At 43.8% G+C, this 18,340-nt stretch overlaps 1 protein-coding gene across 3 annotated transcripts in view; it reads left to right on the plus strand.

Moving 5' to 3' along the window:
* KCNH8 (potassium voltage-gated channel subfamily H member 8) overlaps window positions 1-18,340 on the plus strand; it is a 256,175-nt gene that overhangs the window by 180,764 nt on the left and 57,071 nt on the right. For all 3 annotated transcript variants that reach the window (XM_029071286.1, XM_029071289.1, XM_029071285.1), the window contains exons 8-11: window positions 3,498-3,692; window positions 7,096-7,295; window positions 8,775-9,024; window positions 13,363-13,577. In XM_029071286.1, coding sequence (XP_028927119.1) covers window positions 3,498-3,692; window positions 7,096-7,295; window positions 8,775-9,024; window positions 13,363-13,577 — 860 coding nt within the window. The remainder of the gene's footprint in view (window positions 1-3,497; window positions 3,693-7,095; window positions 7,296-8,774; window positions 9,025-13,362; window positions 13,578-18,340) is intronic.

The following is an 18,340-nucleotide window of genomic DNA, read 5'->3' on the forward strand; positions in this document are numbered from 1 at the left end:
GATAATGAATGAACAATCGTACCTGTTATTTGTTTTCAGGAGGTCTTTTTTTAAAATTCTCCCTTGAAGATGAGAGAGGAATATCGTGTTCCTTTCATCAGGCACACAGCTCATTTCGCTAGTTAGGTGTAATAGTGCCAAATTGATCTGGATTTAAAAATCTTTCAAAATTCTCCTTCGGGAGAAATCTGTAGCTGAAGTAGACAGACTGTTCTAGGACATGCCTTCCTTTAGAGACGTGAATTCCTATGGCATAAAAAAGGACTGAATTCTGAATTGGTTAAATTGGTTCTTTCCATGTAGCACAATGACACCCTGTCTTGTTTCAGTGAAACATGTGTTCTCATTTTGAAGGGGTTGTTCTGTGAAAAAAAGTTGCATTGAACAGACTTTACAGATGGAACTTCCTTTCTTTGTCTCCAATTTTGTCATCATTACTACTGTTCCATCAACTGTAACAGTTAAATAGCAACCTTCTAAGTGAAATAAATTACTTCTTGAAACTGCCAGCACAAAATGCTTAGATAAGAGAGAAAGAGAGGACATTAAAATGAGCCAACATAATGCTAAGATCCCCTTAGAAGAGCAGGGAAGGACAATGGTTACCGTGGGGCCAGTAAAAGAAACTGAGAAGGAGCCCCCAGAGAGATAAGAGAGCGTGGCCCAACGGAAAGAGCATGGGCATGGAATTTAAGGGACTTGGGTTCTAATCCCGGCACCGCCACTTGTCGGCTTTGTGACCTTGGGCAAGTGACTTGGCTTCTCGGTACCTCAGTTACCTCATCTGAAAAATGGGGATTAAGACCGTGAGCCCTACGTGGGATAGTGACCGTGTCCAACCTGATCATCTTGCATTGTCCCCAGCGCTAAATACAGTGTCTGGCACAAAGAATTGCTTAACAAATGCTATAAAGTATAATAATGGTACATTCAGTCATGATTTCTCTAGATTTAAAAATGTTCAGTGTATCTCTTGGTGGGTACATAATGTATCATTTCTCTGGGTGTCCCAAGTGCTTAGTAGGGTACACTGCACATAGTGGGTGCTCAATAATCCAGTGCTCAGTAAAGGACCTGGCCCAAAGTAAGCACTGAACAAATACCATTAAAAAAAAAGTAAATGTTATACTACTACTGCATGTCAGCTGTTTCCAGCACCCAATTTCCAATCAATAAATCGTATTCTATGCAGAACACTGTACTAGGTGCTGTGAACCTTCAATAGAGTTAGTGGATATAATCCCTACCCTCATGGAGTTTATAATCCAGCTAGGGTAAACGTATACAAAAATAAATTACAGATAAGGGAAGAAACCAAATATCAAGGAACGTACAAAGGTTGTGAGGAGAGGGGATGAAGTGAGTACTCTGTACGCTTAGGAGAGAAGGGCTCAAAAGCACAGGTGTTACATTAGAGAAGCAGCGTGGCTCATTGGAAAGAGCACGGGCTTGGGAGTCAGAGGTCATGGGTTCGAAACCCGGCTCTGCCACTTGGCAGCTGTGTGACTGTGGGCAAGTCACTTCACTTCTCTGGGCCTCAGTTCCCTCATCTGTAAAATGGGGATTAAGACTGTGAGCCTCACGTGGGACAACCTGATGACCCTGTATCTACCCCAGCGCTTAGAACAGTGCTCTGCACAAGGTAAGCGCTTAACAAATTCCAACATTATATTAGGGAGGGAAGTAGGGTGAGGGTTGAGAGATCAGCCAGGGAAGGTTTCCTGGAGATGTGATTTTAGTAGGGATTTGAGGATGGGGCAATTGGCGGTCTGCTGGATATACAGCAGGGAGAGAGCTCAAGGCAGGAGGGAGGGCATGAGCAAATGATAGATGGCAAGAGATTTTTTTTTAAATGCCCCATGAGTAGGTTGGTATTGGAGGAGCAGAGCAAGCAGTTTGGGCTGCAGCTGGAGTGGAGTGAGGTTAATGGGGAGCGGGAAAAGTGATTGAGAGTCTTAAAACTGACAATGAGGAGTTTCTGCTTGATATGGCGATGAGTGGGCAACTAGTGGAGGTGTTTGAGGAATGGGGAGAGGCACACGCAATGACATGTGAGTAAAGTGATTCGGGCAGCTGTCTGAACTCTAAAAGGAAAAGATGGAAGGCAGGAAGATCAGCAAGGAAGCTGGTGCAGTTGTTGAGACAGGACATAATAAGTGTTTGGATCACAACGGTAGCAGTTTGAATGGCGAGGAATGGGCAGATTCTGGCGATGCTTCAGAAAAGCAGTACTGCCTAGTGGAAAGACCACAGGTCTGGGAGTCAAGAAACCTGGTTTCGAATCACGGTCTTAGTGCTTCGGTTTCTTCATCTGTGGAAAACTGGAATAAAATACTTGCTCTCCTTCCCCTTTAGACTGAAAGCCCCATGAGGGACAGGGACTGTGCTTGATTTCTGCTTATGTCATATCTACCCTAGCACTTAGCACAGTGCTTGGCTCATCGTAAATGTGTAACAAATGCCACAGTTATTATTGTGAAGGTAGAACTGACAGGACTTTGTGACCGACTGAATATGAGAGTTGAAAAGGAGAGATGAGTCAAGGTGATGCCAAGGTTTCATGCTGTGAGACCAGAAGGATGGTGGTCTTGTCTACAGTGATGGGAAATTCGCGGAGAGGAAAGGGTATGGGAGGGAAAATGTGGAATTCAGTTCCGAGGACCAACGTTATCGAAGAATCTAACGAATTCTTTGAAGGGATTGATGTACTTTTGATTCCTGCCTTGAAGGAACTCACAGTCTAGCAGAGGAGACAGACACTTAAATTCCAGATAAGAAGAAGCAATACAGTATCTAAGATATGGGCATAAATCTGGGGTGGGGGTTGAAAACATTGGTGCTTAGGAGATAGGGAAGAACTCAAACTAATCAAAAAATACCACTGACCAAGACATTACACCTGGTAATTACACGATCAAGAGGTCAGCAGAGGTAGAGACGTTTCAGTGAATAGGGTAACTTGAGTGGAATGAAGAGTGCAAGTGGAGTCTGTGGGAGAGGAGGTGGATAAGGAAGAGGGAGAGAGCTGTATGCTATGCATCCATAACAAGGAAGATCCTTACATTCATCAAGCCGTACCGGTCCACTTCCTGCACTCATCTTCCACTTTTCCTTCTGCTCTTCCCAAACAAGCACACTCAGCACTCATTTTGTCCAAGAGATCCAGAGCCTACTCCTGGTCTTCCTCCACTCTCCATCCTTCTCCCTGCTTTTTCCTGGACAGTCGGGCTCTCTCCCCAGGAAGTTCGATTGAGCTAATAAGATTATGGGGGTTTTGAACGGATGAAATTTTACTCCACATCGAAAGGTATGTCTCATTGCACTACGCAGAGTATTTGAGTAAGCCTCTTGTGCTACCGTATTCTTATGGTGAAGGAGTCTAACACCTTGCTGTTAGAAGAAAACACTCCCATAAATAAGAAACCTTACCAAAGAAGGGATTCCTTTTGAGCAGATCCCTCTCAGACTATCCCCGATGCTTCCCCCTTTCTTCCCAGGATGGCTTCCTGAGCTGGGGAAACGTCTGGAGTCTCCATACGGCAATAACACGTTAGGAGGCCCGTCTATCAGAAGTGCCTACATTGCTGCCCTGTATTTCACCCTGAGCAGTCTCACCAGTGTTGGGTTTGGCAATGTTTCTGCCAATACGGATGCAGAAAAGATATTCTCCATTTGCACAATGCTGATTGGAGGTAGGTAATCTTTTTTTAATTTTTACCCAACAGAACGCAAAGCGGACTCACGGAGATATTGCGTTTCTTTATAATGGGTCCTAAAATGAAACAAGTAAAAGAAAATTAGGAGGTTAAATTGGTGGTTTTAAAATGAATGAATCTTATAAAAATCAATGCGGATATGAATTTCTCTTGTGAAATTGCCAGCAACGTTTTCTTTAATGTGCCCTAATGATCCCGGGGAATTCCATTTGCTAGCAGCCTCATTCAGGGTGTCACAAATTAGGAAACTATTACCTATCGGGCTCATTTTCCGAGCGCAGGTGCAGAGCCGTTTTCCGAGTAGGCCAGCAGAGACAAGGAATACCTGGGTCCCCGGCACTGATTTTAACTGGAGGCTTCTGAATCCCTACTTGGATTTTATTCATCTAATCAACAGAACGTATTATGCGATGAAATTTCATCAATAGATAAATTAGCAAATTAAGCAAATGGAGTCAGGGTAGCTGAGTAGATGAAGAGTTACATCAATGAGACGAGATGGTTTGTAAGTACTGATTTCCATAATTAAGGAGAGAAAAAAGAGCCTACTGATTAATTGGGCCAGTGTAGTGGCTGAGCACAAAACAGAGATGCCTCACTGAAGTCGGGAGATAGGCTTGAAGGTTTTACCGCCTAAATCGGCTTTCTATTTTGTGGGGATATTGTGTGGACGGAAAATTGGACCACCCACTCCGTAATCAGTTCCCATTATTCATTCGTTAGTATTTATTGAGCGCTTACTATGTGCAGAGCACTGTACTAAGCGCTTGGCATGTACAAATCGGTAACAGATACAGTCCCTGCCCTTTGACGGGCTTACAGTCTAATCGGGGGAGACGGACAGACGAGAACAATAGCGATAAATAGAATCAAGGGGATGAACATCTCATTAAAACAATAGCAAAATAAATAGAATCAAGGGGATGTACATCTCATTAACAAAATAAATAGGGTAATGAAAATATAGACAGTTGATGTCTCAGACAGCATTTACAGTTTTCATTCTCTGACCTCTAAAGCAAGCGCCTCACTGCACACTTCCTAATGGGAGCTGAATGCGAAGCTGTAAGGGAAGGGCCCTATCTGCAGAAAGGGGCAGTTTTTAGCACCTTGGTCTAAACCACTGCCTGCGGCGGTTGGAAGGTTACTGCGGCGATAGATGTCCGAGGCGGGCAGGGCATCCCACCGTCTCTGTAGACGCTGTTTTACTATTGCTGCTTGCCAACACATACGCTCATGCTCCAATATGGGAAAGCACTCCAGGAAGTAAAAAAGAGCCATTTTTCCTAACATAAATTTCCGAAGATAAAACAACAGATTGAGGGGAAAAAAAACCAACATAGAGAATCTCAACTGCTCGAGGCGGGCGGACTTGTAAATGAGTGCTATTGAGGATGGATTTTCACCTGCCCGAACCTTGCCTCACTTTCGGGCTCCTTAGGCTATGTCAGAATGGGGAGGACACACATTTTGAGAGCAATTTTGCAGTGGGGAGAATTCTGATTAGAATCTGCAGGGGATGTAGCAACTTTTGAAAGCAAACCAACCGTACCCCACCATGTTCCATGTCCCTTATCCTTCTGGCCCCCAAGGAAAGACCCAGAGCCATCTCCAGATGGAGAATGGAAGGAAGCCTTAGCCTTGGCTGCCTTACCTGGGAACTTTTAGCAATCTTTAAAAGTCCACCCTCATCTCGACTGCTGGGCACTTTTTTTTTTTTTGCACTTCCTCACCTGAGGAAGACTCATCCCATATTCAGGTTGTCCATTGTTTCCAGTTTTCGAGAGCCCTGTCTTTCGTGCCACCCACTATCGTTGATCCAAGGGGCCAGTCCCCATTTCAAGGGACTAGCAGAGGTAAAAGAAACTCACCTAAGCAAGGGAAGATGAGATAAGGATCCCAAGAAATTCTTTGCCCCTGAAGTAGTTGGGAAACCACATCTAACCAAAGACGGAAGCAACTGAGCCCTCTGAAATGCCAGATCGGGAATACAGGAGATGCCGAGCAACTCCTAAATGTTCACAACCTGGCACCAGCATTACCCACCTCCTGCTCAGGGAGAAAAACTTCTAGAGTCTAAAGCAAGCGCTGCAGCCTCGAGTTCATGTCTACTTTCCTCAGTTTCCATAGATAACCCTTTCCCGTTATCTAAGCGTGCCCTTGGAGCTCATTCTTTTTTTAATTCGATTTCATGCAAGAGCATCCCTATTAGAAATAATTCTGCAAATCGAGTTTTCTGGGAATGCACGAGGAAAAGAGAGGGAGCTGCCTAGCTGACCTGGATTTAGAAGTTCTCGAGCCAAACTTATGTATGTGGTCTGCATGATTCACACTGACAGATGCACGCTGCTTCTCGGCCAATGTGAAAATGACAGCCCCTGACAGGCCAGAATAGGTTTTTAAAAATGTGAAACTCTGGCAGCCCACGGATACTAAAAATTGCCTGCTAAATTATTGCCAGTTTCCTTGGCTAAAAACAATACATTCAGATTATGGCAACTCAGATGTAGGCCAGTGCTTTCTAACCCCAAATATCAATTGTGAGTGAGCCGATTAATCCAGCAACTCATTTTATTCATAATGTACAATCACTATGCTAAATGATCTGCTCGATGTATTGCCTTTCTTATTCTTTAGTGCTTCGTGTGTATTACAATTAGGCAAAGTTAAGATCGTACACATTAATTAAGGAAAGCAATGTTGAAAATAATGGAATATGATTGTTCTCAGTAGTCAATTTAATCTCCATGAAAGAACTGTTACGTTTGTCTTAAAGATAGCAGAGTTTCCGCACATTTAGCCTCTGATTATAATAAGGTATCCTAAAACTGGTATTTAAAGTGACTGTCATGTTATTTGTTAACATTCGTCTGGTAATAAATTGAAGAGTTTGTCTTCTACACGTGAACGTGACGTTTCTTTTACAAATAAGCCCATCACTTCACAAACAACAAGCCACTTAAGTGGGATTTCTTAATCACCGGCAATCATTAAACCTCGAAATATTGAAGAGGCCTCTGCTGTACTCTAAATGTGGGGTATCCATGGGGAGCTTAGAGGAATGTACGTGAGCGCTTCAGGGTGTCTTTGCGGGAAAAAGCTCTCCAGTTCCCACCTACTCCTCCCCAATGTCCTTTCCTTCTCTTGCCACCCCCATCTCCCCCCAAGTTTTGTCCCTCTGGGAATGAGCGACCAGGGCAACCCTTGTGGGGGTGGGATGGGGGGAGGAACTGTGCAGAGCTGCTCCATTTTGGGAATGTTATTCTCCTCCAAAACCTTTCTCACAGCTTATAAAGGCTTAAATATTTTCCACATTCCGTTTCACTAATAATATGCTGAGTATTTGCATCTTGTTGCATATAGTTTTTGTTCTCTCCAGCCCTGATGCATGCTTTGGTGTTTGGAAATGTGACGGCTATAATCCAGCGGATGTACTCCCGTTGGTCCCTTTATCATACGAGAACTAAGGATCTGAAGGACTTTATACGTGTTCACCACCTGCCCCAGCAACTGAAGCAGAGGATGCTCGAATATTTCCAAACCACCTGGTCGGTCAATAATGGAATAGATTCCAATGAGGTAATAAAAACCCTTCTTTCACTGGCTGTTCAGAAGTCTGGTATATTTTTCAGAGAAGCAGCCTGTCCTAGTGAGAAGCGACGTGGCCTAGTCGAAAGAGCACCGGCCTGGGAATCAGAGGATCTGGGTTCTAATCCCAGCTCTGCCACTTGTCGGCCGTGTGGCCGTGTGTCACTTAGCTCTGGGCCTCAGTTTCCTCATCTCTAAAATGGGGATTAAGACTGTGAGCCCCATGTGGGACGGGGGCTTTGTCCAACCCAATTATCTTGTATCTACCCCTGCACTTAGAACATTGCCTGGCATGTGGTATATGCTTAACAAATATTATTATTATTTTCCACTGTGAGACGATTTTCCCCCAGTGGACATTAAGGCATTTGTCATGATTCCTGGTGGAGAAAACCGCACCTTTTTGACCACAGCCAGAAGGGTGGGATGAGCAGTAGCATGGGTTTTGACCTACCCCCAACCCTGCCCCCTTATGACATTATTCTCACTCTCGCCTATCTCCAGGTGGGTGTCCACCCTGTTATGTATAGGTCCCCGACTCTGAATTCATGTTGATGATCTGAACGAAAGCCCACTGTTGATTACAAAAAAACTTCTGAATGCTATGCTCTGATCCTGTCAGAAGACACACATCAAAATGCAATTTGGTTTTAAAACCTTTTCTAACTTGTCTGCTAGATGACCTTGGGCAAGCCACTAAATTTCTCTGTTCATCATCTGTCAAATGGAGATTAAGACTATGAGCCCCATTTGTTCCTCATCTGTGAAATGGAGATTAAGACTATGAACCCCATTCTGGATAAAGACTGTGTCCAACCTGATCGTGTATCTACCCTAGCATAGCGTTTAACCCAATACCCCCCAAAAAAAGGAAACCTGGATAAAACTCTTCGGATCTATCCTTCATATCCTCAAACTGTCTTTTTTGAGTCGGGGGGGCCTCAGTGGAAGGATGGTGTGTAGCCAAGAGGCCCCCAGAAAAGAGACCGAGTCCCTCTCTTCTAGCATCCCCTTAAGTGGATCCCCTCACGCTGAACTCATCCCTCCGGCACTCTCCAGCATACCGAACTCTCTGAAGCCTGGGCTAAACTGACAATTCTGCCCCTCACCTCCTCTTTGGAATATCTGATCCTTTAACTTTGGAGTAGGTCAAAGGGCATCAAAATGTAAAGGAGGAGAACAGGCACATGCCATCTTGTGCCCAGGGCGCCTTCATTTTTTTGTACATTTCCCGATCAGTGTGTCCAACTGAATAACCAAGTAGAGTCCAGGTGGGATCTGGCCATGAACCAGAGTATTAACAGGATAAAATTCTCACTAACTCCTGAGCCTCCTAAAACCTGGGCGAAAGGGTATTTGCGGTGGGTGGTGGAAACCCAATTTTTTGGTCCATAAGCAGACCAAGAAAAAGGCAACTAATTAGATTACACTGACACCAGCTCTGATTCCTCCCTCCTTTTGTTTTGACAGCTTTTAAAAGATTTTCCGGATGAACTACGCTCTGACATCACCATGCACTTGAATAAGGAGATCCTCCAGCTGTCTCTGTTTGAGTGTGCTAGCCGTGGTTGCCTCAGGTCTCTGTCTCTGCATATCAAAACCTCCTTCTGTGCTCCTGGAGAGTACCTCCTGCGCCAGGGAGATGCCTTGCAGGCTATCTATTTCGTGTGCTCAGGTTCCATGGAAGTACTGAAAGATAGCATGGTGCTGGCTATTCTGGGTATGTCTATGCTATAGGCTTCTAAGAAACTACTCCAGAATACAGAGCCAAACAAGATAATCAAAGGGCTAAGCAGAGGACAGAGAAACCCTCTCATGGCTTCTGGCTCTTTTAAATGGGCAATCGTCAATCCATAGTCCTTACTGAGCACTTACTCTGTGCCGAGCACTGTACTAAGCGCTTGAGAGAATACAATAGAGTACACAGTGCCTGGCACATAATAAACGCTTAGCAAATGCCATTTAAGAAAAATAGACGCAATCACTTCCCTGAAGAATTTCCATTCTGTGTTTTACTCAGATACGCACAGATGCATACACACACATGCACACACACCAGATATTGTACACCGCTGCTGCCCTGGGTGGCCCTAGAATCCAGGTAGTTGGTGACAGAGGGCATAACCTTTACAATCTTTGTCTGCAAAATGCCAGTCTGATGATTTCTGATATTTCTCTGGGTTAAAGATTGAAATATTATTAAGGACATTAAGACAGATGTGGATTTTATAAATGTTTTCCACATGCCTACTGTTCTCCCAGCTTGTCTTTTACAAACTGTTACGTTGTTTTTAGTAGTAGCAATATAATAATATTTAGAACACCCACTGGGTGCAGTGCACTGTACTCAGCACTTGGAAAGTTTATCAGAAGCATAAGACACATTTCCTGCCCACAAAAAGCTCCCACTCTAATGGTGGGGATGAGTATTTGCCAATAGAGTGGTCAAAATAAGTAATTAAATTTACCATTGATAATATATAAAAGAGTGCTGAGGAGAGTGTAAATAAATTCACAAGTGCTCCAAATGGGTGTTGGGATGTGATTTAAGATGATGATTAGCTATCAGGGAAGAAGTTTTGGAGGAGGTGAGATTTTAGGAAGGCTTTGACTGTTGGGAGAGTTGCGATCTGTTGAATTTAGTCTCACACAGAGAGCTCAAACAACCTGCTATTTACCATTGTAACTGGGAGAATTCCATATTTGAACTCATTAACAAAGTGAACTTGTTGTGAAAACTAGCCATGGCCCCTGAAGCCAGCTTCCTTTTCTCTTCTAAGACATCAAGTAGGCTAATGACAATCAGGCATACCTGACTATACCAAGACAAGACTCTCTTTTCTTGTCCCTTTGGTATTTGCTGATGGCGTAGGGAGTAGATTAGCAGTGCCTGCCTGGCCCCCTGGACACTCAGCCTGCAGTAGTCCCGGCACATGATTATGGCCGTACGTTGAGCAGTTCAGGAACTCCATGAAGTCTCCTAGATAACAGTGATACTAGTTCATAGAGAGAGAGTGTGTGGGTACAATCATATATAGTCTTTCATGCTCCGAGGCAACAGTACTGATGGCGGAGTTCACTTATCGGTGTGGGTATGGCTAGAGGAGGGCAGTGGTGGCACCCATATAGCCCCGTCAACACTGTGAACACACGGTGCCGTCGTGTTTGTCGTTGGCAGCAGCTGGCAGATTTCAGTTTTTCCTCATTTTATAATCTTTCCGAAGCATTTGCCTAAAAGAACTCTTTGGACTGCAGTGCTCTCTATCGGTCTACCGATAGCTTACCGTTAACCCGGTGGAAAGAGCACTGCTGTGGAAATCAAGAAAGCTTAGGTTCTGATCGGAGTTCTGCCTTCTGGTACTGCCCCATCAGAGGTGAAGGTTTCTGGCCAAAGAACCCCTCGGGGTGTTCCGTGAGGGGGGACTGGCCCAGCAGGAATCCTTAAAATGAGTTGGCCAGGCTACCTAGGCACCGCCTTCTGGGTCACAGCTCCGCAGCTCACCATCGGCACTGCTCTGAGGTTACTTCAGCCCAAAAGGGAGCCTGACTGTCCTGCGTGCACCTGGCAGTGTGTTGTGCCTCTGCCCCCAGTGCTTTCTCATTGCACTGTGTGTCCCCAGGGGATCGTGACTAATGGGGAGAAGAGAGTGTGCGTGGTGCTGCCCAAACCAATAACCCCCAAATCAGATTTCTTTGTGCAGGTTCACAGCCCTGAAATTTCAGAACTGAGACTCATCTGTTGCTCCTCTGTGGCAATCGATTCCCAGTTTTTATATGGGCTGCACCACTGTCTGAGGCTTTACTTAAGACATTTATTCGGTCCTCTTTGCTTGGGTGTCTCAATTGCAGCTCACCACAGAGCAGCCGTTTGGCTAGCCTACTCTCCCCACAAAGCTGGATTGAGTTGCATATAACTTCAATGCATGGAGCTGACGGAGTTCTAGGATGTCGGTTTCTATACCCCTTTATGACGAGTTTCACGGCTAGGAGAAGTTGCTAGGAAGAGTTTCTAGAAGGCTAGGTCACTCTTATAGTGATAGATTTTTAATGTAAAAAATGGTTAGCATTTTCCCACCATAAAAGTAAGATGGATGGTATTTTGAAACTCTTTATACACATTTTATGATATCAGAATGTTGTGTATCCATATCATTTAACAGGTAGGAAGGACTTAACATTTTTGTGTGGAAAGAACAGAATAATATTCTGACAGGGACTCATGTCGAAATGGGGAAATTCCCAGTGATCATAAAAGTATTATTCTGATTAATACAGTGGCTAGTACAGTGCTCTGCATATAGTAAACACTTAATAAATATGATTGGATGCATGATTATCACAGTGGCAAAGTACCTTTTGGCTAGAAACCATGAAAGGTTGGTCAGAGATTTTTGAAAAGTAATAGATCATATAATAGTTAACCTCCCATATTTATTGAGTGCTTACTATGTGCAGAGCACTGTACTAAGCGCTGGGAGAGCACAGTGCAACTGAATTAGCAGATACGTTCCTTGCCCATAACAGGCTTACAATCTAGGTCAAGTACAAGTAGAATGGGATGGAGGATTTTCAACCCTTCCAAAACCCATTTCATGAGTCAGAGCTGGCAATATGGTTCACTCTGCTTTTGTCCCATCAGACTGCTGAAAATGCAGTTTTCAGATTGAGTAAGTGGCAACAACAAAAAAAAATCAGAACGCTTATTCTTTAGGCAAAGCATACACTTGTTATAATTTAGGAAAACCTATGAATGTACATTTAAAATATATTTTACTTCTAGGAAATGAGTCACAGACTCAGAAGTTTAGATCCGATTTTCATATGGAGTTGGAGCCTGCTTGTAATTCAGGATTGAAATGACTATCCATATTAGGTCACTCATCAATACTGATGAACGGTTCATGCTTCGGTTCCCCTTATTTATTCTTTTTTATTCATCAAGATTTTGAATCAATTGTACCCCCTTTTCTTAGTAACAGGATGAGACAAAGGGGCAGTTTTATCCAAGAGCTGAGAAGCAGAAACTCTGGAGTGGAATTCCCATTGATTCCCAACTTCGTCCATGACATTAATAATTATTTTAGCTTTTACTCTCAGTTCTCTCTGTGTTGAGTGGATTCTAGTTCACCTTTCGCAGGTGGAAGGAAGTGAGGATGAATTTAAAAAATGCTGAGCATGAAAAGTGCCCTTGGTACTTACCCCAGGACCATCCATACCTCATCTGGTTTAAAGTCAACCATTCAAACTATCTTGTCAGACATCCAAACTGGTCTTCGTTTGGATAACTGGATATTTGAGATTTCTACTCTATCGGTGCAGCATCATTCTTCGGGAAGCTCAAAGAAACCTATGTTCTATAAGAATCTTCCCATCTGTATCGTCACCATCATCAGCAAGAAATAATTTCTGGGTGATGGCTTGGACCCAAAAATGAATCAGACGTGTTCTGTGCCCCAGCCTAGTTTATATTCTAAGCCAAACATATTGATGTGGAAACAGAAAGTGGAACAGCAGAAACAATCCCTCAAGCACAAGTGGACATTTTTATGCAAACTTTGTAGGTTTTGCTTTTTTGGAGGGTGTCTTTCCTTTACAAGCAAGGTAGAGCGAGGGAGGAAGGGAGTCACCAAACATTTCTGGGGAGGCCAGTTTATATCCCAGATGTCAGTCCTTTAGGAGCGGCCCAAATCATTTCCAATCACCTTAGTAGATTTCTGCTGACAGTGGTTTATCAGAATGGAAGCACCTCCCAGTAGGCCTAGTGGAGAGGGCAGTTTGCTCATCTGTAAAATTTGTGCCTTTATCATCCCGATTCACCAGGTGAGGTAAATGAGGCCCAGAGGGGTCCAGTGACTTCCCTTAGGTGAGCAAGCCCCTGACAAAGCCCAAAGCAGTCCTTCATTCCCACCTTCTCACTCTGTGCCCTAACCAAAAAAAGCCACCAATCCAATTTTAAGAGCGACCCCCTTGAGATGACAGGATAGTGTGAACAATGTTTCAAAAATTGTATTTGGATCAATTTTTCATCTCTACATTTGTGTTTTGTTTTGGCTTTTAGGAAAAGGAGATTTGATCGGAGCAAACCTATCAATTAAGGATCAAGTTATTAAAACCAACGCTGATGTTAAAGCTCTCACCTATTGTGATCTCCAGTGCATCATCCTCAAGGGCCTCTTTGAAGTGTTAGACCTTTACCCAGAATATGCTCACAAATTTGTGGAAGACATTCAGCACGATCTCACCTACAACCTTCGGGAAGGTCACGAAAGCGATGTAAGTAATTAGCCTGGTCAATATCAGAGCGCAGTCGTTGGCTAAAGTTTACCACAGTGAAGGCTGAAGGCGCCACCTCATTTAAAAGAATTACTGGTTATATTAGTTACAATTATCCAGTCACGCTTGCAAGTTATTTAATGATCTATGTTTATGGAGATGTGACTCTTGTAACTCAATTTCCTTTCCCTCATTTTCATTCTTCTAAAATTGACCAATTAAGCAATTGAAACATGTAGCCAAAGAATTATAAAAGGGTAATTTCTTTGGAATTTGAAATATTCCCAAATAAGAATGTGCTTTAGTTTATTAAAATTGGTGTCATTTTTAAAATGCCTACTTCTGTATCATCATGAAGTGCAAGCAGTCCAACAGATATTGGCTTTGAGGTCTCATCTGATATTGAAAACTTCTGAATATATAGAATATGGAATATTCAGCAAAAATTTGTTTTTCCAAAGGGCAGTGACATTTCTGGCCCGGAAAAGCTGAAGTACTTTTATACGAAGTACTTCATATGACAGGTGTCTGTTTCAGTTCATACTAGAATTTGCGTAGTCAGATGTGTGGTACATTGTGTGTGGTGAATAAACTTTTTGGGAACATTATTTCAGTACGCACATGCATGAAAAGAAACTATTTGTTTTTTGAGTTATCACCAGTTCAAAGACAAACCGGAGAAAGCAGGACAGTCTATATAGTTGTCTTTTATAGTCAAAGAAGACACCACTGAGGATTAAATTCACCCTGTTTATTGAGCACTTACTTTGTGCAGAGCACTGTACTAAGTGCTTGGGAGAGTACAGTACAGTTGGTAAACATGACCCTGCCCTCCAATAATTTACAGTCTAACAGGGGAGACAGACAGTAAAATAAATTACATGTAAGGGAAGCAAGTATGAGGATATGTACGTACGTGCTGTAGGGTAACTAAAAAGGCCAGTGTGGGGTCCACAGTTCCCCCTGGACAAAGCTGTCCCTGGTTGTGTTGCACTGTGTTATATTGTCCTTTGTCGTGTTGCCTTAGTGAGTCTTGTGTGGATTAAAGAGGTATATTCCGGCTACCAACCCAAGCCCACTTTCTTCAGGTGGCCTTGAGATAGCCTCATTGCGTTAGCTATTCTTGGCTTGCTCTGGCCGGCATGGAAACTCTTGTGATGGGGAGGAGAGTCACCTGGTCAGGTATTCCCAAGGTTGAGAATGTTGGGAGACCACTGTGCTATGGATATAGTTCCCTAGGTCGACCATAGTGACCCTGTAGAATCCAGGTCTTTCCTTACCCATTCTTCGAACGCAGGTAGTTGACCAAAGCAGCTAGAAGTGGCTGGGACCATGCAGCCACTGAGGGATGAGACTAAGATTAATTAGAGAATGTTGCAAAAGTTTCTCGGTTAAAGTGGCAGTTCTGAGGACTTACTGAATGCAGAACACTGTACTAAGCCCTTGGGAAAGCAAAATCGGATAAGTGGACATGATCCTGCCCTCAAACTTGCAATTTACCAGGGAAGACAGGTATTACAATTAATTACACCAAGGGAAGTTACAGAGTATGAAGAAAATGGAACAAATGCGATGGAAGTGGGGCGGAGTATCAAAGTGCTTCGGGGGTATAGGTGACACAGAAAGGAGGGAGAGTAGGGTGGGGAGATGAGAGATCAGACAGGAACAGATTTAGTCTGGGAGATATGATTTTAATAGGGCTTTAAAGATGGGGAGAGTGATAGTCTGTCAGATATGGAGGGGAAGGGAGTTCCAGGCAGGAGGGAGGGTGTAAGAAAGGGATCAACTGTGTATAGGTTGGTGGTCGAGGAGCGAAGTGTGCAGCCGGGGTTGAAGTGGGGGATGGGAGGTTAGGTAGGGGGGCGAGGACTGATTTGAGTTATTTAAAGCTGATGGTGAGGACTTCTGCTTGATGAGGAAATGGATGGACAACAACCGGAGGTTTTTAAGGAGGAGAGAGACAAGTGCAGAACATTTTTAAGAAAAATGGCAGGGGAAAATTTTTAAGAAAAATGGCATGGGAAACATAGTGAAATATAGATTAGAGTTGGGAAGAGGCTGGAGGCAGGGAGGTCAGCCAGGAGGCTGATTAGAGTAGTCCTATCTTATGCTGACAAGTCATCTCCGACCCATAGCAACTCCGCGGACACCTCTCTCCCTGCTCCCCACCTCCACGGTAGTGCATCTATAGAGTTTTCTTGCTAAAAATACGGGAGAGAGTTACCATTGTCTTCTTCTGTGCAGTAAACTTGAGTCTCCACCCTCGGGGTCAAGGGAGAGGTTTTTTAGAATAGGGGATAAGTGGGCATGTTTGAAAATAGAGGGGGAGAAGCATGAATGTTTGAAGATGGCAATCAAGGAGGGAAGAATGGAGGGGGCAGGTGTTTGAATAAGGTACGAAGTTAAATAAAGTTGGTAAAGGAATTGAATCAAGAAGGAGTGAAAATTATGAAAGTATCCATATAGTGTATCTATGGTAATAGGATTATATCTTCTAGAACTGTGAGAAATTATGCACATTTAGACTGGCGGTGTCCAACAGGCACCTCATCTAATTCTCCTAGGAAAATTAATTAGAAGGTACAGGATATTTTTGCAGGTTTGTGAAGGAAACCAGCTGTCACTGTTTTGACCTCATGCTAATTAGACATTTTCAGCATAGCATGTGTTTGCAGTATTTGTGCTTATTTAGATTTCTTGGTTTATCTCAGTAATGAACTAGATTGACTCCTCTGTTTCTGTTAGTGTAAAATGGAAAGAATTATCTCTTTCAGACTTCAGAGAATAAACTTTACAAGACCAATTTTACCCCAAAACACATTTACTCTCATGTTGACTGTGAGAGCACATTTATCTAAAAATGAAGTTGAGGGTTTTAATACCACTCAGATATTTGATAACTTAAAAACATTGCTGAATGTTAATAAGATGTTATAATAATCCTACGGTGCTTTGGCAAACGGACAGTACCAACTATTGGATTTCTGTATTATTTCAATTTTACATTAGTCTTGCTGGTGAATTCACCGGAAGGTTTCTGACTAGGCCAATGTGTTGCTTTGCTTTAGTTGCCAGTTATTTTTGTCCCGGTCATTAATGCTGGTGTGGCTGTCACCCTTGGATGTGGGAAAAATATCTGGTAGTGTACATTGTGTTCGCACAATACCTTTATTTGTGTAACTTAGAGAATTCCACTCAGTTTACCTAATGCATCCTCCCAGCATTCCAGAGAACTGGATGATGGGCCAGATCCCGGGTGCTCTGGAGCAGTAATTTACTAAATAGCCGGTCACGGGACGCCTGAGTTAAAAGCGGCTTCCGAGGGTGGTCAAGTGGTTTCGGCTTGCTTCTCTCTAGTAGTTGCTCTTTATAGTCTGGCATGAAGGTAATCTTTGGAAGGGAGCCTGGCTCTCTAAAATAAGATTTGACGGTAATCCAGGAACCTTTCTTAGGCAATCTCTAACACTGATGAGCTGTAACCTACTGCCCATCTCCGAGGGGTGTATCCACACTGTTCAAAACATGAACATCATCTGAAATGATGAGACATAAACTGCTGGGAAACAAGGCACAAAGTGGCAGACACATTAGCCTGGCATGTGGGAGGCAGGCCTATCCAGTCTGGCATGTGGCCATCAGGAATAGAATAGCTCTTTTAGAACAGCGGCTTCAGGAAGGTGGCGAAACCAAGAAGCAGAATTGGAAATACAGCTAGATAGTGCAAGAAGTGCATACAACAGTACAGAGAAGAGCGGTTTTCACGAGCTCATCGGCTTGGGCGTAGGGTCTTTTTTAGTGACACCTGGCCACGTGAGTACATCGGCGACATAGCGAAGCCTTTGTGAGTAGTACAAATATTAATCGTCAGTTGTGTGCAAAGTATAGTACTAAAGTCTGGGAGTGAAGTAATGGAAGTAACGGATGAGATGGTGTCACAGCCCCTGGCCCCCAAGGGGCTCACAGTATAAGATTAAGGAGGGTAAAGAGAGTGAGGCGTTGATGACAGTCACATAAAGAGATATGTCTGTCTCTCTATGTTTAAAATAGGATTTGCGATTTTGCCTTCCATCCACCTTAGATTGCATTAGCCTCCTCCCGGCCTCCGCCTTCACCACGCTCCAGTCTTGGGGAAGTCTGTCCAACCTGATTAACTTGTATCTACCCCAGCGCTCACCCGCTGCTGCACAGATCATCTTCCTTGAAGCATCGCTCAGCCTACATCTTTCCACTGCTCAAAACCCTCCATTGCTCCCCCACACACACCCCAGGTCACATCAAATAAAAACTCCTTACAATCGGTTTCAAGGCTTTTCATCATCTGGCCCTGCTCTCTCCACCCATTATGTCCCAGTTTGCTGTCTTGGCTCTTCCCAAGCCAACTCTCCATCTGTACAATGCTCACGACTCTCTTGTCTCCGTCCCCTCACACTGTTCCCACCACAGCACTCCCCATCTTCAAATCTCTCCTGAAATCCCACTTCCCACAACAAGCCTTTCCCCAGCACCATAAACCCACCTCATCCCTTCACCCAACTAACACTTATGAATATGTTTACACCCTCCTTAGCACTTAAAGTATATATGACCACTCATCTTAGCAGTGTTTCCTAGTGGATGGAGTCTGAGGGACCTGGGTTCCAATACCGGCTCTGCCACTTGTCTGCTGTGTGACCCTGGCAAGTCACTTCACTTCTCTGTGCCTCAGTTACCCCATCTGTAAAGTGAGGATTAAGGCTGTGGGTCCATGTGGGTCATGGACTGTG

This window comes from Ornithorhynchus anatinus, chromosome 8 (assembly GCF_004115215.2).
Source record: "Ornithorhynchus anatinus isolate Pmale09 chromosome 8, mOrnAna1.pri.v4, whole genome shotgun sequence".
Lineage (NCBI taxonomy): Eukaryota > Metazoa > Chordata > Mammalia > Monotremata > Ornithorhynchidae > Ornithorhynchus > Ornithorhynchus anatinus.